Source organism: Cyprinodon variegatus, unplaced genomic scaffold (genome assembly GCF_000732505.1).
Source record: "Cyprinodon variegatus isolate N-32 unplaced genomic scaffold, C_variegatus-1.0 Scaffold1642, whole genome shotgun sequence".
Taxonomy (NCBI): domain Eukaryota; kingdom Metazoa; phylum Chordata; class Actinopteri; order Cyprinodontiformes; family Cyprinodontidae; genus Cyprinodon; species Cyprinodon variegatus.
In genome coordinates this window covers 22,228-47,410 of record NW_015152095.1, presented here as the reverse complement: position 1 = coordinate 47,410, position 25,183 = coordinate 22,228, and the positions used below count along the sequence as shown (strand labels likewise).

The 25,183-nt window shown below is 37.8% G+C and overlaps 3 protein-coding genes across 3 annotated transcripts in view; 1 reads left to right on the top strand and 2 right to left on the bottom strand.

The window, feature by feature from the left end:
• LOC107104183 (aminopeptidase N-like) overlaps window positions 1-1,252 on the bottom strand; it is a 34,653-nt gene extending 33,401 nt beyond the window's left edge. Inside the window, exon 1 of the mRNA XM_015404126.1 lies at window positions 1,134-1,252. The gene's annotated coding sequence lies outside the window, so the exon portion shown is untranslated. The remainder of the gene's footprint in view (window positions 1-1,133) is intronic.
• Window positions 1,253-1,457: 205 nt separating this feature from the next.
• Window positions 1,458-9,122, bottom strand: ap3s2 (adaptor related protein complex 3 sigma 2 subunit). The gene is made up of 6 exons (XM_015404127.1): window positions 8,943-9,122; window positions 7,735-7,826; window positions 7,163-7,274; window positions 6,869-6,940; window positions 4,614-4,721; window positions 1,458-2,274 (listed from the first exon to the last, which is right to left on the bottom strand). Exons 1-6 carry the CDS (start codon window positions 9,009-9,011, stop codon window positions 2,149-2,151), a joined length of 579 nt encoding a protein of 192 aa, XP_015259613.1. The 5' UTR covers window positions 9,012-9,122; the 3' UTR covers window positions 1,458-2,148.
• A 7,947-nt stretch (window positions 9,123-17,069) lies between these two features.
• LOC107104186 (insulin-like growth factor 1 receptor) overlaps window positions 17,070-25,183 on the top strand; it is a gene marked incomplete at its 3' end in the record, with an annotated part of 14,861 nt that continues 6,747 nt past the window's right edge. Inside the window, exon 1 of the mRNA XM_015404131.1 lies at window positions 17,070-17,918. Coding sequence (XP_015259617.1) covers window positions 17,840-17,918 — 79 coding nt within the window. The remainder of the gene's footprint in view (window positions 17,919-25,183) is intronic.

The window sequence follows — 25,183 nt, the reverse complement described above, 5'->3', positions numbered from 1 at the left end:
GAATTCTAAGGCAACGCAAATATTAAGGTTAAGAGGCTGAGCTCGTAGATGATGATAAATAACATAGTTATGTATACGGTAATATATTACATTTCTGACTGTATATCCCTGTTATTATTACACACTGTAGCTTTAAGACATTTTAATACCAATTAAGGCCTTATTCTTATTTTGAAGAATTCAATGCCTTTTAAGACTTTTTAAGGACCCGTGGGAACCCTGTTTAGCCGTTCCTGTGATGGATTCCTCCAGGAGAGAGATAACAGACCGTGTCCATTTTTGTTAATGATTTAGAGGAGAATCTGCAGTGTTCCAAGCTAGCAAGAAAATGTTGTTGATTCTATGTATCTATGTTCTATCAGGGTCATACTAAACATAACCTTTAGGGTAATTAATATAACAGATCAGAGCATATTGTTTCAGTTAATAATTGATCGCCAACATGTTTTCCCTTTCAGTGTTTCCAACATGTCCCTCTGCACCAAGTTGACATCCAACAGCAGCCAAATAAATCAGTGCCGGTACTCCTTGCCAACAAAGAGCAGCATAATCCTGGCGAGTGGGAATGTTTTTCTTGGGACCTCAAAGTCACATATTTTCAGTGTTAAAAAAAAAAGAGGAATTAAAACAAAAGGGCAGGGTGTGCACATGTGACCTGGTGAAAGGAACGATAGAGCTTTATAAAGAGGCTGCTTCAGCAACACATTGGGTAGTTTTTGCTTAACATCATCTTCATCATCATCACCAAGTGAAATAAGCATGATGCCGAGCAGCAGGGTTTGGATCCAGAAACTCCACCATAGACAGGAGACATGAGCCTGAAGTCAAACTAAACACAAAAATAATCCTTTTCCTATTTGGTCCAATTCATATAAACTAACTAATCTCCCTTTAGAAGGCAGGGAAATTATTTTACTTTCTATTTTATGGAATTATTTTAATGTATTTACAACTATGCAATTATGCTTCACTTGTAAAAACTCTATTAGAAAAACTTCAGCTGCTTTCCAGCCCTTAGAAAGCTTAGTTACAGATAAGACGGTTAGAGCGGGGTTCCGTTTAAATATCTGTGAAACATTAAAGAATAGCTGTGGACAGATTTCAGCAACCTGTGGAGCGAACACCGTACATACCAATCCCTGGATGGCCTCTGTGCGTCCCGCTCTGACGTGGAGGTTCAGCAGGAGAGATCTGCGGTTCAAGCTTGTGGTCAGCATCTGTGAGCCTGATAGTGGGAGGCGGTGAGAGCTAGCACAGGTTTTTTTTTTTTCTGAGAACGTCAGGGAGTAAAAGACTCCCTCATTTAAAAAAAAAATCCCCTCTAAATAACTGGAACAGAGGTGAGAAAGAATGCGGAAAAAAGCTGCAGCTTCTGCAAGCTGTTCAAGCAGAAGGTGAAGACGGCTCTGGATTCCAGCCTTTGTTTAAATCACATCAGGACACTTTTAAATATTTCTAAGTGTTTATTTACTTCACCTTAGCAAAGGAATGTCTTTGACAACAAGACGTGTTTATTTTCCATTAGAATTCACAAGATCTCTAACAAAATAGGACACAAAACATTGATAGAAACACAAAACATCTGCTTTCTCGCTAAAAAGATGTCAACCCCCCCTCTGACAGCACGCTGAGATTTGGCTGGAACCAGGCAGCGTTTACATCATCACTGTTCGCCCCCAGGAAGGAAACATTCATCAGGAGTTATAACAGAGACATGATAAATTACAGGGGAGAAAACAATCTGAAGACAAAGTTTAAATGATTTCAGCACAGAAGTCAAAGGATCCCGTCACGCTTGGACTGAATGACGTCTAATAAAAGTCAGAAAATTACATTTTTTTAATCTGCTGAGAATTACTTAAAATAAGAGCAGATGGTCAGAGTGGGAAAATTCACACTGGGCTGAGAGGATTTCTATTTATTTGGAGTAATTCAATGATTCAAGCAGCAGAAAATGTATTGGATGATTTCAAGAATCAAACTTTAAGTGTGCAAATATATTAAATCAGGTAAATCTGCATGAAGGAAAGGTTAAGCTGTTGTGGTTCATTAAGTTAAGAATAAAAACCAGTGCTGTCAACGTGAGCTGCAGCGCTGCTTTTGGTAGCAGAGTTCTCCGGGCCCTGCAGAGCGCAGCGGGAACGCTCCTCAGAACGGGGAGAGGCTTGGCACTTTTATATTGATGTCTCCAATGTTGATGTTGCGAGGGATCTCTGGCAGGTTCATGTTCTTCACGGCAGAGACGGCGCGAGCAGGGGCCGCCGACAGACCGCCCTGCGCATAAAAAGCAGGACAGAAAACACCTTCAAGGCCTTTTACAGAGAGATTCTCCTGGTTTATACGGATTACTTGACTCTATTGTCTTCTTTCTTTTAACTCTGTTTGATTTTCTTTGAGCAAATGTAACAGTAAGAGCAGAAAATAAATGTTCAAATGTGTTTGCTGCAAACATTATTCTGCTATAGTTCTCTGGAAAAGAAGCCCCCTACGTGCCCAATGTGCCAGTGTTTGTAATTTATTTGCTGTATAAATACAGCTGTTCTTTGGAGGCCTTTGAAGGGTTTGTTCAAGAAACCCAGAGAGGTCAGGGATGAGGTAGAGGAGAAGATTTAAGCTGGGTTAAGTTGGAAAACATTTAGCCAGGATTTGAGCATCCAACAGAGAGCTTAGAGAACAGAACTACAAACTGAAAAGAAGGGAAATAGCTGAAAACACGGAGTAAAAAAAATAAATAAATAAAAAAGGTTGAATGTTACACCTTAACTCTTCCCAAACAAAGCCTCAGAACTCTTTTATACCAGCAAAATCATTTGTGGCAAAAATTGATAAAAAAAAAAATCTAAGTGACTCTGATTGGTTTGTTTGTCAGAAACCCAACAGGTTTGTTTCATCTCTGTAGCGATTCTGTTTTATGGTTCTACTATTTACATGTCATACGAGAAACTTAAATATGATTAAACGTCGCTTAATGGTTCATTACATTTAATTTGTTTGATCCTATATCACTTATACCACTTTCATAGAGGCCAAAAATTATTTTCAGGCTCTAGCGGCCTTTATTTTGTTGTTTTTATTCAGACAGGAACCACAGCAGCACACAAAAACTCATTTTAAAACCAAGGAAAGATCAGGTTTTAGTGGCGGTGGGAACAGCTCACTGTCTAACGACTCGCTAAGTGACCCGGGGTTAGATCGTCCTTAAACGGCCAGATCGGCCAGACTTCGGTCAGCAAACAGTAGTCAGACCCAGGTCGACTACCTAATTCATGTGATACCACTGAGTGCAAAGAATGGACGTCACAACATGGCGGCAGTCGCTTCTGATCCAACAAGCCGAAACAAATCTGTTTACATTCGATAAACATGGTTTGAGAGACGGACGGACAAAAGAACGAAACGATGAAGCACATTTTCTACGCCCCGTCTTCTTGTCATGTTGCTCTCCATTGTTTAATTTCCTGATTTCTGTCGCACTGATGACATCATCGACAATAACCCTGCATGAAGGGAGACAAATGCTGATTGCTAGCGGGTCGAGCCTTGTTTGAAAAACAAGCGTTAACCCACTAATTTCAGTGGGAAAGAGGCTTCAGAAGGTCAGTATTGCAATGTTGCCTTTGTCCACCAGAGGGCGCCATTGATAAAACTAAAGCAGAGGCCGACAGCAGGCGTTTCAGCTGAACAATGTATGGCAGAGCTTTGGATCTCACATCGAGGACTTCGAACAAAAGCACTGCTGCAAAAGATAGTAAAAATATATTCCAACACCTAAAAAGTTAAGTTAATGAATGTTGTAAACTCCGCATGTCCTCGTCTCGCTGCTGACCAATTAAAAACACTAAATAAATCAGCTGTGAAGCCAAAGACGTTGGCCTCGCCGTTGGAAAAAGCGACCCGTTATGAGTGAAGAAGGAAGATATGGAGGGAAAGCACAGCAGCTATATATTACGTTATTTAAATGTTTATCAGATGATCTAATACCTGTGATGTGACGCCGTCTTATTCTGAGGTTTTTCAGCCATTTTCCAAACTTGGTAATGTTCTCAGTTTTACAACTTTTTCTGCTTCTTTAAAATTCCCAGAACATAAAGCTCAATGCTAATAGTTTTGAGATGCTCTGATAATGCTGTAATTTTTGGACAGTATTTCCACTTTTCTTTTTGTAATTTGAGGTCAATTTCTTTTTTTCATTCTGCATTTTTTTTTTTATTAAGCACAAAAGAGCCCTTCTTTATTTTACATTTTATTCAGTTGTGTGTTTTTGCTTTGTTTCCTGTTTGGTTGCTGGGATCTTGTTAAAGGTCTAATGCTGACATTAAATGTGAAACCAAAGGTTTTAATGAGTATATCAGTGCAATTTTATGCACTCCTGTTTTTGAAGGTAATTTAAATATATGATAGATATCATGTATCGCAATTATAGCCCAAATATAGACTGATGTTAGTTAGCCCAGTAAATATTGAGCCTTAAATACATGGAAGCTTTAAGTTGTATTGGTGTTACCACTACTACCTCTGCTAAAGTTCATGTCTGAAGTGTGAGTTAAGAGAAGAAAACCCCCACAAATGATAAAAAACAGACATTCCTCTTATCATGACAGACAGGGCCTGACCTCTGACTTTTCCATGCGGTTTTGCACCTCCACTTGTGCAACTATCTCGTTCATGTTGGTCTCCAGTACCATACCTCCCATCACAACCTCCTGCAGGATATAGTGGACCTGCAGAAAAAGCAAGTAAGAAACAACAAAAGCGTTAAGATCACTCCCACTGCTCCATTTCTCTTTAATCTTATTTAACTGTCTCTCAATTACCAGAACTCTGCAAGTAAACATAATCGATGTGTGAGTGTGTTAATATTTATATGCTGGCAACATTCCTAACGACAAACTTAGCAGCTCCATGTTACATCAAATTACTGACGGCGCCAAGATGGCCGCTGATGTGTCTGATCAGTTATCCAGCAAGGAGGACTTTTAATTACATTCTAAAATGAATGAAGCTTCGTAAAGTTTTGAAGGTTACTGAGCAGCAGAGATTTTCTTTCCAGTGGAAAAAACAAACAAACAATAAAAGCCTGATTTCTACTGATAAGCCAAGGTGTGTGAGTGAAAGGACACCTTCTGAGAGGAGCATAAAGGATTCAGAGATGTTCCTGATCCCGTTTGGAGGAGATTTGATAAAGAAGAGCAAAATGGATGTTAATATAAGACTTAAATAAAGAATTAATCTGGATTAGAGCTGAGACAATTAACCTGATTAATTGTGATTAATCGATTATTTAAATAATTGTCAACTAATTTAGTAATCGATTAATTGTTAACTAGAGTGTAGAGACTCTAGAACGTACCTTTAGTTGACAGAGCGACCTACTTAGAGCAGCAATCATTCCAAGATTGTGAAAAAAATATGTAGAAATTCTGCATTTAAGATAGAAAAAAACATTTAAGTCTGTCAATCTGCTCTATCAGAACTCCTCGAGTGGAAAAAGATTTAGGTTCACCTAGTTTCATTCTGTGAAAACTTTTTTTAAGGAGCTTTTGCTATCAGATTATTAATTTATTAATCAAAAAAAATAAAAAGACGGATTAATAGTTAAGCAAAATAGTTGCAGCCCTAATCTGGATGCTGGTGAATGTTTGGGTCAGAACTTTACCCGCTTGTAGTTTTCTGAGATAACTCAAGTAAAAAAATCCAAAATTTAATAAACTAGTGAAAAAGTTGGGTTATTTTTTTATCAAGGTTTTGGATCTGAGTTTAAATTGCGTTTTGTTACTTTTATTTATTTGTTGTTATAGAGTGAAACTTAAGAAATATAAATATTAATATGGAGAAGCGCAACTGAGACTTTCTACAGTTAGATCTGCTCAGATAGAAACCAATTTGCTTTGTTTTACTGACAACGTTTAACAGCTTTAAACTGTAAAAAGGTGAGATTAAAAAAAGCAGCGACACAACCTCTTATTTAAAGGGTCAGAGTCAAATTTCACACCTGTTCAGAATAAGGTGTTGAGATTTAGTCCTTCTTGAACCTAGAATTTCAGCAGCAGGTTCGATTAGCAGACATAAAAAAGATGTGGCGCCATCTGCTCGCAGTTCCACAGAACTTTCAGAAAGTGAGACGGTGACAATGCAGCAACTAAGCAGAGCCTGACCGCACAGCATACACGTCATACACACTCCGCTTTGTTTAAAAAAATATATAAATATGAAAAATATAACCGCGGATGTCTGGGGGACAGTGATTGGCCTACATGTTCTGAATGCTGGCGTACCATAAAGAATAAATGATGAACAGTTTAGTTTGTGCCTTCAAGTCGTTGCCCATAGGAAGACGTTATCTTCAGAACAGCTTTAAATGACACAAACTCATATGGGTGAGTAGAACATGAAGTAATAACGGTGTTCCCCTTTAACCCGTCAACTTTGCACCCACTTCTGAACGCCTCTGCAGCTTTAGCTTCAACCAACATTCATGCTGTTTCCCATTCTCAGCACTGTTCCAGTCTCATCCCGCTTGGGATCAAACATTTTTGTTGCATTTTTTTTCACACAGAATCTTGACTTTTTTTCAGTATTTTCACAACTCCACTATGAGGGGCTAACTGGCTTAGCAACATCACCTATGTATTTATCACCTGTTGCATGCACAGTACAAGTGAAAAACATTTAGAGCAAGTGGTGTATAAATATAAAACTGACTGTGCATCTTTAACACATAAAGGCAGCTTACCATGCAGTGAAAAAAAGCCCTTTTGCTTTAAAAATCTCTGCCATGATTTAAGATTGTTTTTGCAGAAATACAAGTGGCAGAATGCAGAAGAAATATAGAGAAACAGGTTTGAGCACCAGAAGCACCGTCACTCACCTTATCCATGTGGAATATAAGGTCCAGTTCACAAACGTTTTCAAAGCATTTATCAAGAGTTTCCACAAAAACCTAAAATTTAAAACAGGCAAAAGAAAACATTTAGTAGTGGCTCATTATATGGACATATCTTCCACCACAGAATCCTCTTTCCTGCCTTTAACGATCAGATTGATCAACTATAGGTAATAAGATAAAACTATTTCCAGAATCTCTAAAGAAAGAAAATAAACGATTCCTTTAAGTGAACTTTCACTCATCTTCACACAGTTACACTAAAAGATAGCAGCTTACCTGAATCAGGTCCAGGATACCGAGCTCACTCTCAGACGAGTCAACACAGAAAACAAAGTAGAGGGTAGCATAATGCCGGTAGATCAACTTGTAGTCTGAGCCCCCAATGAGACTGAAAGCAGATTTGAGAATAAATATACTTAAAAGATAAAGCAGAGGCAGGTTTTCATTTACTGTAAGAGAGAAAAAAGTAAAGGTTGTCTTTGCTGAACATTTAAATTAATTATTTTGATTAAAGGAGAAGGTTGAAAGCTTTGCGTTGCTGCCATCTACTGTTTAAAAGAAGTTACTACAAGCCACTCAGTCAGTTCATTATGTTGATATTTAGCTTGAGATTTTAGGGATGCAGTTGCTCAAAAATACAATATTCAACAGAGATACTTTGCTAAATATAAAACAGGCCATAAACTAATAAGTCTGTCGCAAGAATTTGTTTTATTTACCATAAACTTAATGGGAATCTATACTTTAGACTTCGGAGATTAAAGTCATAGTAATAAATGAATAAATGATTGGAAAGATCAAATTTGTGTGTAAGGAATTGATCTACAGTGATATGAAAAAAAACTTACCTTCCACCCTCCAAGAAGTTACAAACATTGTCGTCTCTCTTCGAAACCAAATGGAAAGTCTCTCGAATTATCTGCTGCTGCATGTCCTCCGACTGCAAGAAAAGAAAGTCACGGTGAGGAGCAAACAACTTCAGAAATGTTACAGGTAGTTTTTGATTTTCACTGCATAGTCACAGTTTCCTTTCCAGATGCAGGGTGGAATCCGCTTTGTCAAGTTTATTAGTCTATTAACTTTAACAAGATGCTGGATCCTTTGCCCTTTAGATTGCTGTTCACTTAGCCACCATTTGTCCTATTAATTCTGGAGGAATAACTCTTCCTCCAAACGTTTTGTTTCGTTTTATATTATATCTTAACATGGCTGTTTCCAAACACTATGTCAGTGTTTTACAGGGGACACAACGCTGACTTTATAATGGCTCGGCTGCTTTAATCACAGCATTCTACCACCTGCATTGTTTCCCATTGTCATAACCACCATCTTCATTTTGACAAAAGTCCACAGGTTCTGTTTGGGGTTTAGGTCAGGCAAGTTGCTTGCCAAACAGGAATTGGTGCCTCTTGCCGAGTAGGTAGGTGATGGCTCAAAGGCTCAGCAGTGCTTGTTCTCCAGAAACTCTTGAATGAGCAGTGCTTCTCAAGCTGCACAAAGATGCAACCATCCCTCATATTTGTGCAACATTTTCTTCCAGAATTTTCTCCTTCATCCAACTCTCCATTCATTTTCTTGCATAAAGCTCTCTGTGAGCAGTCACCTTATTTTGCAATGACTTTTCTGGCTTCAGTCTTTGACATGCCTGTGACTCTTCGACCCAGCAACGGTTCTTAATGGTCACTAAACGTTAGGAAGAACAAACTAATGGTTTTGAATGAAGTGTAACAAATATCAATCTTAGAGGTTTCAGGTTGTTAAAAGAATATTTGAACTAAGTTACACAACAGAATCACATTGAAAGGAATAGAGATGGGGGTTTTTTTGTTTTGTTTTGTACAATTTTCTTGAAAATTAGTCCCAAAGTATCTGGTATCTGGTTCCCCAGAGAAAATCTTAATCGTAAATGTCTATTAGAAAACCACAAGTGAACATGTAAATAATATTCTAAGATGATAACGGGTTGCATTGTTCACTGTTTATACACCAGCTAACGGTCGTTAGCAAACTCGGAAGATGCTAACCGGTTGAAAGAGCAACATCTGAAAATACTCACAAAATATTGATAGAATCTGATCAGCCGCGGCTTCCCGTGGTTGTTAAATATCAATATAGCTTTTATCATGTTTGTTCTTTAATGTCACCAAACGACAGAGCAAAAATAATGTGGGATTAGTAACTGTTGTTAGCTTGAATGCTAAGTGGTATTTGGAAGGCCGGAAAAGTAAACGTCACGTCCGGCTGCGTTCCATCGAAAATGAGTCGATTTTCACCAGAATCATATCTTTATGTTCCGGTATTCCTATTGAACGTTTGTCATTTTTAGTATTCTTTTAAATATTTTATACATTTAGGTAAGGGGCTCGTAGAAGTTTTGTATTTTTTATTTTATTTTTTTCCACTAATCATTGTGTAACAGTGGCTCAGTTTTAAAACTGGAAGTTATAAGAAATATATGTATCTGAGTAAAAAACGCATAATATAGTGAAATTGATACAATCATTTAAAAATAAAAAATAAAATGAATAATGATAAAATGGGATAAAGAAAGTTGGAATGCAACTCAACTAATGTTTAAATAGTGCAATCCAAGACCAGCCTATATAAATAGATTTAACCGATTTAAAGAATTCAGGAACTACAGTTTCCTGGGAGATTGATCCAAATCAGAAGAGCATAAGACCTAAAGGTTGCTTCTCCATTTTTTATCCTTTGATGTGATCCAAACCATTTAAGTTTCTTTTACTTGTTGCAAGATTTGGATCTTTCTTCTGCCACAATATAATTTAACAGTCATTGTGTCTAGTGTGCCATCTCATGTGGAGTTTTTTAAGTATTCCATCTTCCATACATTTCATAAATGTTTCACTACTTTTTAAACTCTATAAAATCAGCTCTAAATGCTATTTGGAGATCTAAAATGGCAATTATTAAATTGGTTAGAATGGATTAATTATTGGAATAGATAAACTGATAGACTAGAGTCTGGGACAATGGGATAGGTAATAAAGCTTTACAGTAACAATCAATTAATGTGGTCTTTTTCCTTTTTTTTTCTTTTCTTGTCCAAAACCATGGGGGGGGGGGAAACTTCCCTTTCCAGACTTTCCCAAGGACCATTGGAAACTTTGGAAAAATGCACTGTGGATAAATATTTCTCATTTAGTGAGAAAGAATGTTGATTATGAAGGACCTCACATGTATGTAAACTAACATTGCTATAACAGAACTTATCCCATTATTATAGGCTGTCCATTGAATTAGTTCTATTATAGCTCATGTCAAATGAATCTGATGTCATAGCCCAGAGGTTTTCATACAAAGGAATGAATAACATGGAGCCTAATTTGATGTCAAATTACTCACAAACAATAAATAATTATATATATAATGTGTCAGCAGAGAGAATTCAACTTCTAACCACACTGAGATGAGTCTGAAGTAGATTATCGGTCATCCAGGATATAAAAACTCTGAATTAGAATGAAACTTTTAATGCCTGTTGCCAGTTTTCCAAGCTCTAAAAATGTAGTGATCGATATTTTTAAACAATGCACTGAGGTCCAACAATACCAGCATTCTGGTTCTTAGTTTGAGTATAGTTTTCAACAGTGGTTTGAAAATCGCCTGTTAGACTTAGACAAATTTTACTGTCATTTTTTATGCACGGGGTGTATACAAAATTAGATTTTGCTGCATACCGCTTACAACATTGTAATGATATTACAGTTGGAGCAGGTAATCATCACCAAAATAAAGTGCAGTAGTGACCAGAATGTAATAGGGCCTGGGGTAAAAATCATCAATCTATGTATGTTTTTTTTATCATCAGTTTTATAACATATGATCAATATTTAGAATAATTCACCTCTTCATGTGTAAGAAAACCATCCAGAACTCATATCATACCTTACATGAAAGGCCAAAGGGCTGTATATAGGGCCTGAAAGTTGGCTGACCCCCCCAAAATGCTACAACTAAAATATTTGAGTGAATGTTCCACTCTCTCTCCTGTGTGGTACATTTTATCATCATTAGTCCTGCAGGGCCACCTGGGTTGTTGTCTGCATATCATCCATTATTTCCTCCCAAATTCCTTTCCTCCTGCGTGAGCACAGTGGAAAACAAACAGACGCTCATTAGCATGTGTGACCCGCTGGTGGTAAACAGGCTTATTTCCACATGAGTTCGAGATGAGAATGGATTTCACTGGGACAGTCGAGGTAGGTGGGCACGCCGGCCTCCTTGATGAGGACTTTAATAGGGACTTAACAAATGTAAGTGGACAGGCACAGCATTCTCTGGCACGGTGGGGTCATGTCAGTACACTGACCAATTGTTAAAGAGTGACTCACTGTATTTGGACTCTTGGGTGGCCACTGATGTTCACTTCAATTTTTAATGCCCCCCCCACCAAATGATAATTGACAAAATGCGATAGATGCCAAGTGCTGCCTGCCAGGGCTGAGGTAATGTGTGGCATTGAAATAATGCCTCTGTGGCCTGTTCTGCAAAGTGATGAAAGCACCCTGTAATTACAGGGATGATCAAAACAGCCAGGGCCTCCTTTGGGGATGGCTTTGTTTACTGTCTGCTTCTCTCAAAACATCAACGGCTGCTAGTTCTCCACCTCTTCAACCTGGGCCTCTAACCTCAGAAATCCCAGTCTAAATGTCACCTCTATCAGTAAGGCTTGGTTCTGATCTACTGTCCATCCCACCGAGCAAAACTGAAATGAAAGACGTTGAAAGGATGACATGATTTACGTCCGAACAACGTCTACATTTAGTTGAAAAGTGAAAGGTTAAAAGCTCAAATTTTCAGATCGTTAAAAAGAAGTTCAAAACTGGGTTTGCAGCGTCTTTTCAACGTTTATTATTGGACTAAACTGGGACAAAATCAGACCGATCAAACACAGCCAAACTTTCAACAACCACTTCTAAAAATCAAGACTGTGACGGAGCGACTAGATTTAGCCTTAAAGCCGACGTCATCCATAAGATGTTGTCCATGCTGGAAGGACCCTGTCCTGACATGGCAGTCATTTTCTTCTCTTTGGCATCTCCTTTGAACAGCCTTATTGAGATAACCACACAGGTTTTGTTGTTTGCATTGGTTAATTATTCTGCTGAAAGAAAAGATTTATGATTTTTCTAGGAGATTTCAAATGTTATTCAGCCAACACTAAGTGGTTCTATCACCTTAATTATCTTTTTGTTAAGCGCTTCCACCAAGACAAAGGGTTTTCATCTGGAAAAAACAAACAAACAGTCCAATAAAATGCTAATCCTACTTCCATGCTCACAGTGGAAGTATTATTATTTTGGGTTTGTACTGGGCTTGTTTTGGACCCAACAGTCAAATTAAAAGTTACAGATTAAAACATCTACTCTTGTAATCATCAGACTGTAAAATATTTGCATCTTGTAATTCTCATTTTCTTGGATTAGTTTATTTTAGTTTTTTCTTATTTAAAAAAATATCAGCAGGGAACGTTTTTCAAATGTGATTTTTGAATTATTAAAATGTATCGATTACTTTTAGAGGCTTATTAGGTTCACCTGTCCAACTGCTCGTTAACACTTAATTTCTAAGCAGCCAATCACATGGCGGCAACTCAGGGCATTTAGGCATGTAGACATGGTCAAGACAATCTCCTGCAGTTCAAAGCGAGCATCAGTATGGGGAAGAAAGGTGATTTGAGTGACTTTGAACGTGGCATGATTGTTGGTGCCAGAAGGGCTGGTCTGAGTATTTCAGAAACTGCTGATCTACTGGGATTTTCACTTCACTTTCACTTTCTCTAGGGTTTATCATTTCACCCTTTAAGCAAAGACATCTGATAATTAGTAGATTTTATGCACCTGTGTTTCCTCTCTTGTCTGTTGTTTGTCTGTTTCCCCCTTTTGTTGAAGCCTTCAGTTTATTGTTAGTATCCATCAGGTCCTCAGATCTAATCTACATTTCCACATCTATGTGCTTTACCTTACATCATTCCCTTATTTGTTCTATTACTCATCACGCTGCTTCTGTCATGATGGGTTTCAGAAAAGCCCAGTATGCAGAACACCACGGAAACAGATGAAAAGTTTAACAAGTTTTATTGAGCACAAGCACATGCAATAAACACAGGAACTGGTTCAGGCCTGGGGACTGGTTCACTGGAGTCTGTGAGGATGACAGTTCAGTTAGCTTGGGAGCAGATGAGTTTGGATTTGAGAGTTTCTGATTTATACCTCGAGGAGTCCGGGTTTGGCTTTGAGAGAGGAACTGTTGGGTCCAGAGATTGTTTAGTTCAGCAGAGTTCTGTAACCGCTTCAGCGTCTTGCTTCTAGCGTGAGGGCAGACCTTGACTTTGGGTTTCCAGCTCTTTGTCCAGAGCAGCATGAGAATCCAGAGAAGAGTCTTCAGGTTTGGCTCAGAGGGCAGGCTCGGCAGGTTAAGCTCATCCTGAGCTCACAGGGAAACAGGATTCCTGTAAGCAGAGACAAAGAGGGATTAGAATCCAACCAGGGAACTGAAGCAACGAAGGTTCTCAGGAGAAGCTAGGGTCAGGTGCTAACCAAACTGGATAAACACTGCGGCGTTGAGGCAAGGTCTGAAGGCCGGTTATATACTGCAGGATCCTCCTGATGATGAGATGCGCCTCAGGTGTGTCGAAGGCTCAGCTCAGGAGGATCCATGGCGGACTCTGCTGGAGAAAGGTGGAACTTCTCCAGATCCCAACAGATATGCTCTATTTTTCTTGTGAAATTGCTGTAAGGTTTAGCACCACAATATATTAGAGACTTCATATCATTATTTCAACCTTCCAAAAGACTCAGGTCTTCTGGTTCCAGTCTACTTTGTATCCCCAGAACCAGATTTAAATATGAAGAAGCAGCTTTAAGTTTTTATGCACCTTAAATCTGGAACAAACTCCCAGAAAACTACAAAACAGCCAAAAAAACCTACATTCCTATAAATGAAGGCTGAAGACCAACATGTTTAGAGCTGCCTTTGATTTTTAGTCTGCAAACAAATCCAGGAGAAAAGCTGCTCCAAACAAAATATCTTATCACACATTGACCGTTTCCCTGTGATTATCATGTGTATCGATTCAATTCAAATTAGTTTATTTATATAGTGCTAATTCACAGCGACTGTCATCTCTGGCACTTGATGGAGACAATTAAACCAGATCATCCAGTCACATTGGTTCAAAGTTTTCTATCAAAGGAAAACCAGCTGATTGACTCATTGACTCTACAGTACTCCTTCACACCAAGCATGCTTGTAGCGACAGTGGAGAGGAAAAACTCCCGTTAACAGCAGGAAACCTCCAGCAGAACCAGGCTCAGTGTGAGCGGCCATCTGCAGAGGCTGACTGGGGTTCAGGGACACAGAAAGAGACATACAGAAAGAAGCATAGATACAAAAGGCAACTGTCAACCAGCTCCACAGGCGGCCCCGTCCAGGAAACACACAGCCAGGCAGACGAGCTCTGAGCCAGCTCCCATGTCAGAGGATGAAGCACATCTGGGCATGCAGGTGGCGCAGCGGTTAGCGCACACTACCCCCTGGGTTCGAATCAGACCTTTGGTCCTTTGCCCCGTGTCTGTCTGCCTATCTCATACCCCCTTTCCTGTTAGACTAAAACGAACCACTAGTGCTGCTACAAAAGAAAGAAAAAAAAAAAGAAAAGAGATCACATCCAGCCAGGCACAATGAGGGAAACAGGACAACACTGAAAAACAGGCCAGGCTGCACCGTCTATAAACAAAGGTGTTGATGGCAGAAGCACAGCTTATATTTCTCTCCAGGATGGAGTCACAGCTACTATGATGATGAAGTTACTATGAGAAAAAGTAGAGAGCATAACGTTAGAGATTGAAATAAAAAAAAATACTGCAGAATGGGAGAATAGCTGATAAAGATTCCCAGTCATCCAGGTCATATTCATTCCATAAAGTTTAAAAAACAATCCACTGGACTTGGTTTCCAAGGCTTGAATGGGAGAACAGAGCTGAAATGAGTCAGAATGATGAAAAGGGGTCCCTATGTCCTCCAGCAGTCCAAGCCTATAGCAGCAGAACTATAAAGACACCTCAGGATAACCTGAGCCACTCTAACTACAAGCTTCTGTTTAATAGTTTTTATGTGATGATTCTGATGTTTTGATGGTTGGCTGGTTACCTAATTGTCATTTTTAACGATTTACTGCACATTTGGTCAAATGATTTATAATGTAATGCAATTTAAATTGCCTTGCCGGTGTTCTAATTTTTACTCACGTACTCATACTTCTTTTAGTTTGATGATTGCAATGACTAATTTCGTCCTCCAGATGGCAGGCTTTTGGTGTCCAGCGTTGCGACATGACAAATTGGTAAGCTCAGTTTTGCATAAATAAATCATGTAAAATTTCAGAAACTTAAGGTGAATATATATATATATATATATATATATATATATATATAAACTGAACAAATTATTATTTTACATACAGTGAAAGTGAAAAGACGATTCTTACATTTACTCTCCTTGTATTTTATGTAAGTTAAAGCTCTAAAAAAAGAAAAATGTTACCCTTACAATATTATCGTGTCTCACACCAATTAAATGACGTTTTAGATATTTCAGTTGCCATCTTTTATTTTACCTCTAACCATCTCTATGTTACTATTATTGGTCATAAGGATGAGGACCATTTAGTTCCTGGTTCTTATGCTGCTGGTGACGCTTTATATTACTGATTATTACTCACTTTGCAGCTTTAAGCAAGTCCTAAAAACTCTGCTGTAAAAAAAAAATAATTATTTGCCACATGCAAAAATGAAAACGTCTTAAAAATATAATAAAATCAGTCTTATTTTAATTAAAATGTCTTACATTAAATAAATAAGCTATGTCGATTTTCATATCGTATTTATTCCGCATTTTCATATATTATAACTTTGCAATTATAAAAATAGCTGATATGATATGAATGATAACAAATAAAATAAATCTTTGTAAAGGATAAAAATGCAGCTTAACATTTTACTTCATCAATTGAAGGATTGATCTCTCAAAAGACCCGCCACCCGCATAGAGGAGCTGTGTGCCTGCAGCAGGACTGCTTTGGACATTTCTGAGCAGCAAAACAAACCCGATCCTGGATCTGCATCCCAGGTTTCCTGAACACCATGCAGTAAAACAAGCGGAGTGGTTACTGCTGTGCATTTAGCCTGGGAACAGAGAGGTCTCACTCTGCCTTTTTTTGGGGGGGCAATTGGAACCAGACCTTTTTTTTCCCTGTATTTTAACTATTTTTTCGATGCGAAATTGTTCATTGTGCTCATAATTTTTTTCTCAAATTTTAAATGATGCAATTTTAGCTCATGTTATTTCAAATTTAACTGAAGTTGAAATTGATTTTAAATCAGTTGCAGTAGCAGTTGCATACCAGATTTACCATGTGCACAGAGTGGGGCCACTCTTTTTTTCATGGGGACACAAAACAAAAGAATCACACACACACACACACACACACACACACACACACACACACACACACACACACACACACACACACACACACACACACACGCACAAAACACTCCAACGGTTCATTGTTTCACTTATACAGTGAACCAAACATTTTCAGCTCTGGAAACTTCAAACAAAGAAGGTTAAAACTGTAATCATATCTAAATGTGACTGTGGCTAAAAATGCAACATTTTTACATCATTGTCCAAATAAAACCATCCATGCATCCATGGTGCCTCTCTCCAGCAGTCTATGGGTGGAAGGCAGGGTACACCCTGGGCACGTTGCCAGTCAATTTCAGAGCCAACATAAAACTGTAAAAATATGTAAAAATCATAAACATTTGTGATGTCTGTGCAAATGCATATAATGAATTTATCATAAGTTTATATTCCGTCTTAAATAAAGCAGCCAGGGCCAGTTCTACAAGGGCACTGGCCCCTGTCTAGAACTCTATGTTTATTTAAAATGTTGAAAATTGTGAACTTTGCTGATCTGCTCACATAAACGCCAAAAACAAAGTTATTCCTTACAAATCACAGTTTTTTTTATGCACGGTGTGTCGCCATGGTAACTAAAGCTAGCCTGCAGTGGGAACGACGCCCTCCTGATCCGTACAGCTGTGTGATTCATCTGTCAGGTAGAGACGATCTGTGCGCATGGCGCCTTGTTTACAGCGCGCGCCGCAGACTGCAGACAGAGCGACTATCTGAGTGTTAAGCTGTTCGGAGAGCAGAGGGAGCTCACATCTTTGAACACTCCACAAGCTTTTTGGGTTTTATTTTCTATTTTTATTTATTTTTGTTTGTTTGAAGTCATTACCCAACCACGGCGTCTCCTCCAACAAGGCGGTGTGTGTGTGCGCGTGTGATGACCGGTTAAGGAGGAGGAGGAGGAGGAGGAGAACGAGGCATCGGTCTGAGACCAGATTTTTGTCGTGGATATTTCCACAGAGACGTCGCGTCGGTCAGTTAACGGGGCTGCGTGCCTCCGGGTTCCCCGCTCCATCTTTTTTTCTACCTCCACCTCAGACTGAGCTGACCCAGAAGGCCCTCCATCCGCGGAGCATCGATGGTATTTTTTTATTTCTGTCTCCTGATATGGAGTGTGAAGATGTGGATTACGATCACCGAGGAATCCCCGCTAGTTTAGCCGCCGCCATGCTTCCATTCTGCCCGTCAATGCAGGGATAGGGTGAGCTATGAGCACGCTGCGTCTGCTCAGCGGGATAAAAGCTGCTTTCTGGAGCTCCACTGGACTCCCGTTAGGAAGCGTGAGAGCAGCCTGGCTAGTCTGCGGCTATTAGCTCCTTTAGCCGGCTAACGGCTACAAGGTGGGATATTGGGGGCAGAAATAGGGTTTTTTTTTGTCCGCAGTGGTTGAGTTTTCCCCGCGGTTCCACATTCGCAGCTCATTTTTCCGCAGGTTTTAGGCGTTCAGCGATGGAAGGGAGCTGCCTGACCTTGTTCGGGGGTCTGATGCTGGCGCTGTCCTGCTGCCTTCGGCCCGCCGCCGCTGACAGTAAGTACCGCTGCTCACATAAAAACAAGCCGGGGTGGAGAAAAGGGATTCCTGGCTGAACACAAACAAACACCTGGATTATTTGTGTGTTTTTTTTTTTACATCTGTTAAACATCTGTGCTTGAAGCCGTTGCATTTATGGTAAAGAGTAGATATAAATGTTGCCTCTGAATAGAGAGTAGAATAGAATATAATAGTATAGAATAGAACAGAGTGAAATAGAATATGATAGAGTAGAATAGAATAGGATAGAGTAGAATAGGATAGAGTAGAGTAGAATAGGATAGAGTAGAGTAGAATAGGATAGAGTAGAGTAGAATAGGATAGAATATAATAGAATAGGATGGAGTAGGATAGAATAAGACAGAGTAGGATAGAGTAGAATAGAGTAAAATAGAGTAGAATAGGATAGAGTAGAATATCATAGGATAGAATAGAATAGGGTAGAGTAGGATAGAGTAGAATAGAGTAGGATGGAGTAGAATAGAATAAGACAGAGTAGGATAGAGTAGAATAGAGTAAAATAGAGTAGAATAGGATAGAGTAGAATATCATAGGATAGAATATAATAGGATAGAGTAGAATAGAATAGGATGAAGTAGAATAGGATAGAGTAGAATAGGATAGAGTAGAATATCATGGGATAGAATAGAATAGGGTAGAGTAGAATAGAATAAGATAGAGTAGGATAGAGTAGAATAGAGTAAAATAGAGTAGAATAGAATAGGATAGAGTAGAATATCATAGGATAGAATATAATAGGATAGAGTAAAATAGAATAGGATGAAGTAGAGTAGGATAGAGTAGAATACAATAGGACAGAGTAGAATAGGATAGAATAGAATATTATAGAATAGGATAGAGTAGAATATCATAGGATACAATAGAATAGGGTAGAGTAGAATAGAATAAGATAGAGTAGTTTAGAATAGGATAGATTAGAATAGAGTAGTGTAGTATAGAATAGAATAGAATAGAAAATCCTTTTCTTGTCCCACAATGGGGAAATTCTGGTCTTTACAACAGCAAAAAGATTAATAAAAGAAATGGTCGCACAAATGTGGACCTGAGAAAAGGGTATAAGAATATCATCATAGTGAGGAGTTAAACAATAAAATACTGTAATGTATAGTGCTTTAACAATATAAATCCTGTGCACCTGGAGAAAAAACTAGATTTGATTAGATTTCAAGTAGATTTAAGGAATATTCAGATTTTAACACCAAATATTTTCTGTTGGTTTGAGCTCATTTTGGTTAAAACATCTTTTTTGGTTTAATTTATTAATTTCAGCTGTTTTTTGGGGGCTTAAATTGTGAAATAAATAATTGAAAATCAGATTAAAAGTGTTCCAATGAAGTCAGGAAAAGGTTCTGAAATTGTTTAAAGGAATTTTCTGGATGAGTCGGGAAAATGAGATGCATTTAATGTGAAGTGTTTTTTTTATTAAACTAAATTTCCGAATCACTGAGAATTTGCATCATCTGGTAAGATGGCAGATGACATCTTAACCTCTTGATTTCCAGCATCATAACTCATATAATGTAGCTGACGGACAGAGATAGATTCAACTGTGGAAGGTTTTTATCATTCTAAATTAAGATTAAAACTTGTAAAAAGTTAAAAGTCACAAATCATAAGAAAAACTGAATTTAAAAGGTTTCAGAAAACCACCTTTAATCAGTGTTGGACCTTTTTCACCATCATTTTGTTAGTCTGTAACCCTCTAATCAGCAAAATGTGCCTTTAATGTTGATATTAATTTAATTTACCATTAAGTTACAAAGTTTGGTATTTCTCAAATAAAACCATATATTTAAATATTTCAATTGCTCTTCTGTTGAGGGCAAAAAATTAGTTTATTTTCCCAGTTTAGTTTTCCAGCCAATTTGAAATAAATGTGCAGATAGATCTTTGTTAAATAATGAGTTTGAATCAAATAGAAATGTAAACAATTCCAAAATAATTGAAATTTCTGCTTTAAATCCCATTCCCCCAACCCTTAGCTATTTCTTTCATTAGACTCATAATAGACATCAGAACTTTATATTTGGGTTTGGTATTTTTAGTGTTTTCAAACCACAGAATCCATCATTTCCCGCCTCAGCAGCTCAGACCGATCCAAGACAGGGCGGCCAATCACGTTGCAGTATGATGGTTTAGGGTGGGACTTATAGCCTGGACTAAAGGAAGAGCTGCTGAGCATTTGTCAGATTCCAAAATGTCGTTCTTGAAACAGGAATAGCAAAAGTTTTAAAGCATAAATGGTTGCGGTTTCTCATAGTGTCTGCTGCCGTTTCATTTGTTACTGTGATTGGTTCAAACCAACCTTTGGTAGGCGGGCATTAGGTGTCGATTTAGCCAATCAGCTTGCAAGGTTCTGGTAAATGTCTCTCCCTGAACACATTTGGTTGAAGCATTCCCAGATTAATAGAAATAAACCAGTGTGCTACACATAATCCATCAGGCTTCTCAGATTAAGAATTTCCTTAAGGTTTTTTTGTGTCTCGATATCTGCCAAACAGCATTAAAATCAAACATTAACGAACACAGTTTTTAATGTTTAACCTTCAAGAGTTGAAGGTTAAACATTAGCAGATGGAATTAATTTGTATGCCCAAAATGAATGAATAAATAATATTTTATTTTCTCAGTTTAATTTGTCGGTTAATATTCATAGGGGACAGCAGGGGCCTCTAGTCCAGCAAATAATTACCCATAAAAACAGAGACTTTATTCTTTTGAATCCTTTTCTGCAGCTTACATCTAACAGAACTTCAACAAATGACAACAAGACCTGCAGAGAGTCAAGAGTTGATCCTTTATGTGACTAAAATGTCAAAACTTTGAGCTTCACACCTTTTCTGACGCTTTCTAACCCGAGGTTGTTATTGAGCTGCAGCTTACATCTATTTTGTTATATTTATTATTTTGGATTACCAGCTGAAATGCTTCCAGCTAAACAGTAAACTGTGCTTCCTGATTCATCCTTATTCGTTATGACATGTTGGGGAGGTGTGGTTTGTCGGGTTGAACCAGGGTCCTGGTTTTAAAATAGAACAAACCAAAAAATATTCACAAGCTAAACAGACTGAGTTCTGTTGATTGGGAAGAGTGAGGAGCTTGTGGATGGCTGGTGCCTATGAAGGGAATTTTGAATCTAAACGATTTGTGCATTGTAGCTGCAGAGTCCCAGAGAGAAACCAAATAGGGTGATGGTCTGTCACAATTACTAACTTACACCCTCTTTAAATATTTGAGTACAAGTAAGGAAATCATTTCTGAGTCACAAAACAAAAACCTCTTGCTTCTCAGCTTCGCTCTATTTGATCCAAAACCATTTGGACATTTTAACTTTGGAGTTTTGTTATTGTAGAAAAACTGTATTCTGTGAGTCACATGACAATTCTCCTGCATTATTAGTTTGGCACCAGTTGATTAGAACACAATTGTGCAAAATCCTTTAAAACACATTTTAAAATATATATGTTTTTAAATTGTATTTCCCTTTAACATGTACTGGGAGTTTAGCATCTTCTGCACATTTTACTACTGTCTGCTAAAATGCATGTGTGACTTTTTTGGCTTCAACCATATTTGGTCAAAATAGAGTAGATCTTAATATCTGTTATACGTTCAGAAATATAAAGTGTCTAAACAAGGGCTGTGTTTAAAAAAAAAAAATAGATTGTTCAACCAATCAGAGGTTTTTCAATCAATCAGAATCAAATTGATTCTTGATGTTTGAATCGATACCCAGCACTAACATAAACGAGGAATGTCCTGATCCAATATTGATATCTGATTGAAATCAGTCAGATATTTTAAACTTTCTGTGAATCTTTGGCTCAAAATAAATGAGTCAGCTGCTCTCATAGCTATTGTTATTGGCTAATATTCTCTGCTTAAGTAAAATCACTTGATCAAGTCTTTCCGTACTATAAAATAAATAAAATATTTATGATTCATGCCCTCATCATATTGGGTCATTATCAAAGTTACAGTTTGGCATCAATGGTTTTGAAACAGCTGGTGAAGACTTAAGTTTCTAACTGTAAAAGAAAATGTTCTACATTTACAAAACTCATATTCATAGTTACAATTAGGGATGGCAGTTATTGATTAACAAATTAATCTCAAGTTGACCTATCAATCAACTATTCATTTATAAGTGGTCATTAAAAAACAACTCAGTTTTGTTTTTATTAAGAGGATCTTTCCATTAACATGACGGCCTTGATGGTTTTTTTTTTTACAATAAGCCTAAATTGAAAAATATATCATTTTATTTTGACTATTTATTATACAAGCGTTATTCAGTATTGACAGAATAAGCAAATTATTTTCAAAATATAAAAACAAATCAGGAAATTATCAGGATACTTAATTAAAATGTGTGAAGCATGTATTTTGAGATGTAAAGCTACCATTAAAGGGATAGTTTGGGTTTTTGGACATAAAGTTGTTTTGGACATTCACTGTCTGTAGCTCTGATGCTACAGAGTCCCTACTGTCCCCAAGCCTCCTGCTGTGGGAAACGGCCGGTAATGCACTGGAGAAAAAATAGCTCCCGTACTATCGGCAGGTAGGAATGAATAAATAAAAATTTATTCTCAGGATAAATTAAGGACATTTTTATAGGGAACCCACAAACCTCGTTATTTGCTCTATGCACAACTCCACTACTTCCTGAACTCTTTTGATTCCTGTCTTTTTCCACTGGATGAGCTGATTAATCCAGGTGTGCCTTACCTCAGTATCCATGGCCATCCACACCTGCATGAATCAGTTCATCCAATAATGAAAGACAGAAAACAAAAGCGCTGCCTTAAGTTCAGGAGGTAGAGGAGTTTTGCACTGAGCCCATAGCATTCCCCACTTCATCCTTTGTCAACATTATTTTCCCTATCTTCTATTTTGATTAAAATAAGCTCATCTTCTTGTTTACAACAGCTGAGATTCCTGGCTGTGTCATGAGCAGATGTTAGTGCTGTACTTATATATAAACAGTATACAGAGTTGGTGCATATTTTTTGTAAAGAACTTTTAACTATTCAGGTGCGTTCACACCAAATGTGTTCTGGGCGTCAAATTTGACGCAAATTTGGAGACTGGGTCAAACCATGGTAAAGATGTTTCAATCCTCTGGTTGTTTATCTGCTTTAGGGCTGCAACTAACGATTATTTTGCAAGTTGATTAATCTGTCAATTATTTTTCGATTAATTGATTAATAATCTGATAGCAAAAGGTTCCATAAAGAATCTTTTGCTAAATAAATTCAGGTGAAAAAGAAGCTTTTCCACATTTGGAGTTCTGGAATCAATTGAATTTATTGATGTAGGGTCAATTCACAGCACATGTCATCTCAAGGCACTTTATAATCAACCAGATCATAAAGTCAGATTGGTTCATAGTTTTCTATCTAAGTAAAGCCAGTTAATAGCATAGACTCATTGATTCGAAGGCAATCCCTCACACTAAGCATGCCTGTAAGCCGCATGACAGCTTTAAGTGAAATTTGAATGCGTTATCAATTAATCCAAAGGAATACATTTTAATCTAATAAACTATTAATGGACAGTTAATCATAAATGGATTGTTTACATCCGTAGTTTCAGTGCACAGACTTTTAGAGTCTAGATCCACTGTAGTTCCAGGGTTTACTGGTGGAAGCAGCAGACTGGTTCTCTCTTGGAAATCCAGTTCTGGTGTTCAGATGTCCAAATCTGACTGGTGTGGCTGGAACCCTGAGTCCTATTTCTAATTTTACCGGATCAGTTGCTTCTCAGATCCACCAAGATGGAGCTTCTGCCAAAGCTTTCCAGTGAATTTCTTCGCTCGTGTGGAAAAGTATTTCTTAATGAGTACATATACCCCCTCGGGCAGACTGTCGCATCTACCACGGAAAAGAAGTGGTAAACAGCCTCGCTGCAGCCCGGCGGTGGTGGAGGCAGAGGCGTTGAAGGTGTATTGCCTCTTGAGTTTTGTTTTCTGGAGCTTTAAGGAGATTTCCTCTGATTGTCTGGGCGCTGCAGTTAGCTCCGGAAAGGTTATCAAAAGCAAATATGTGACCTGGAGACTCATCAAAGCTGCAGCGATAGGCTTGTGTACTCAGCTGTTTAAAATCTGTCAGTGCGGAAGCAGAGGGGAGGGGGCGGGGGAGAGTTAATAAGCAGCTACACCTGTCGCTGGTGTTTTCCCTCTGCTGGTGCAGGCATGCATAGTTCCATCCCAATCTCACGTCAGGAGAATAATCAGCTGCAGTTCTCTGAAAGACGGCCAAGCTGAGGCTGCAGGGAGACCATTTGTTCTACATGACTTCAAAAGTTTTATTAAGGAAAAATAAGACAAACCATATTTGGCTTTCTATAAATTAGGCATTTCATTTGCTATTACCAATGGCAAAATTTCAACAAAAAGGGGTTAATTTAGCTTAGGGGTGAAGAATAATTAAATAACAATATATATCACATTCATTAACCCTGATTTGACATTTAAACTTATTTCTCATAGTTCGATATAGAAATGGTCTCAGCAGTTTTTTCATTGACTGACTCGTCATTTGTATAGTTTTGTGTCTGTGTTGTTGTTTTTTTTTGAGCAAATATTTATAAAAAGTTTGGAACTTTTTGTACATATAACTTTTTAGTAATATCACAAAGTTTGGACATGATTGTGTTGTGGGCATTGCTTTGCACCCTTTCTCAGGATTTATATTGTTTTTTTTTTTTTTTCTGATATTATTGACTGAAATCAAGAAATATACCATGATTTATTTGAATCATCTTTAAATTTAGCTGATTCATGAAATAATGGTCAACTTTGGTCGATATGATGATCGATAACTGGATTATAGGGTCTCTAACTTTAACCATTTGCTGCAAGAACAACTGACCCTGAGCAGCAAATAAACCAGAATTGTATGAAAATAACAAAATTAACATTCAAGATGGGAAATGGTCTTTGTAAATATGCTCTTTCCAGAACATTACATTTAGTTTATTTACCCGTTTTTGCCATTTAAAATGTGGCAATATTAATTTTTTTTTAAACTTGTTTCTTTTATGTATATATATTTACACAGAGTATTTCTATTTAGATTTAACAGCCAACCAGAAAAATACTTGATTTTTTTACTAAAATAATCCATTGCTGCAGCTCTTTATTTAATATTTAGGGCGACACTGCGTGACTTTTTAACACTGAAATCGATGTTTGGTTCAGGCTTCTCTTCTTGAACTTTGCTACGTAACTTTAGAGGGTC

Excerpts from the sequence above, each read along its gene's own strand:
- ap3s2 (XM_015404127.1), bottom strand. The coding sequence starts at position 9,011 with ATGATAAAAGCTATATTGATATTTAACAACCACGGGAAGCCGCGGCTG. Across the intron at positions 7,275-7,734 it reads AACTTCTTGGAGGGTGGAAG|TCTCATTGGGGGCTCAGACT; the intron begins GTAAGTTTTTTT and ends ATCTGCTTTCAG. Across the intron at positions 4,722-6,868 it reads TTATATTCCACATGGATAAG|GTCCACTATATCCTGCAGGA; the intron begins GTGAGTGACGGT and ends CTTTTTCTGCAG.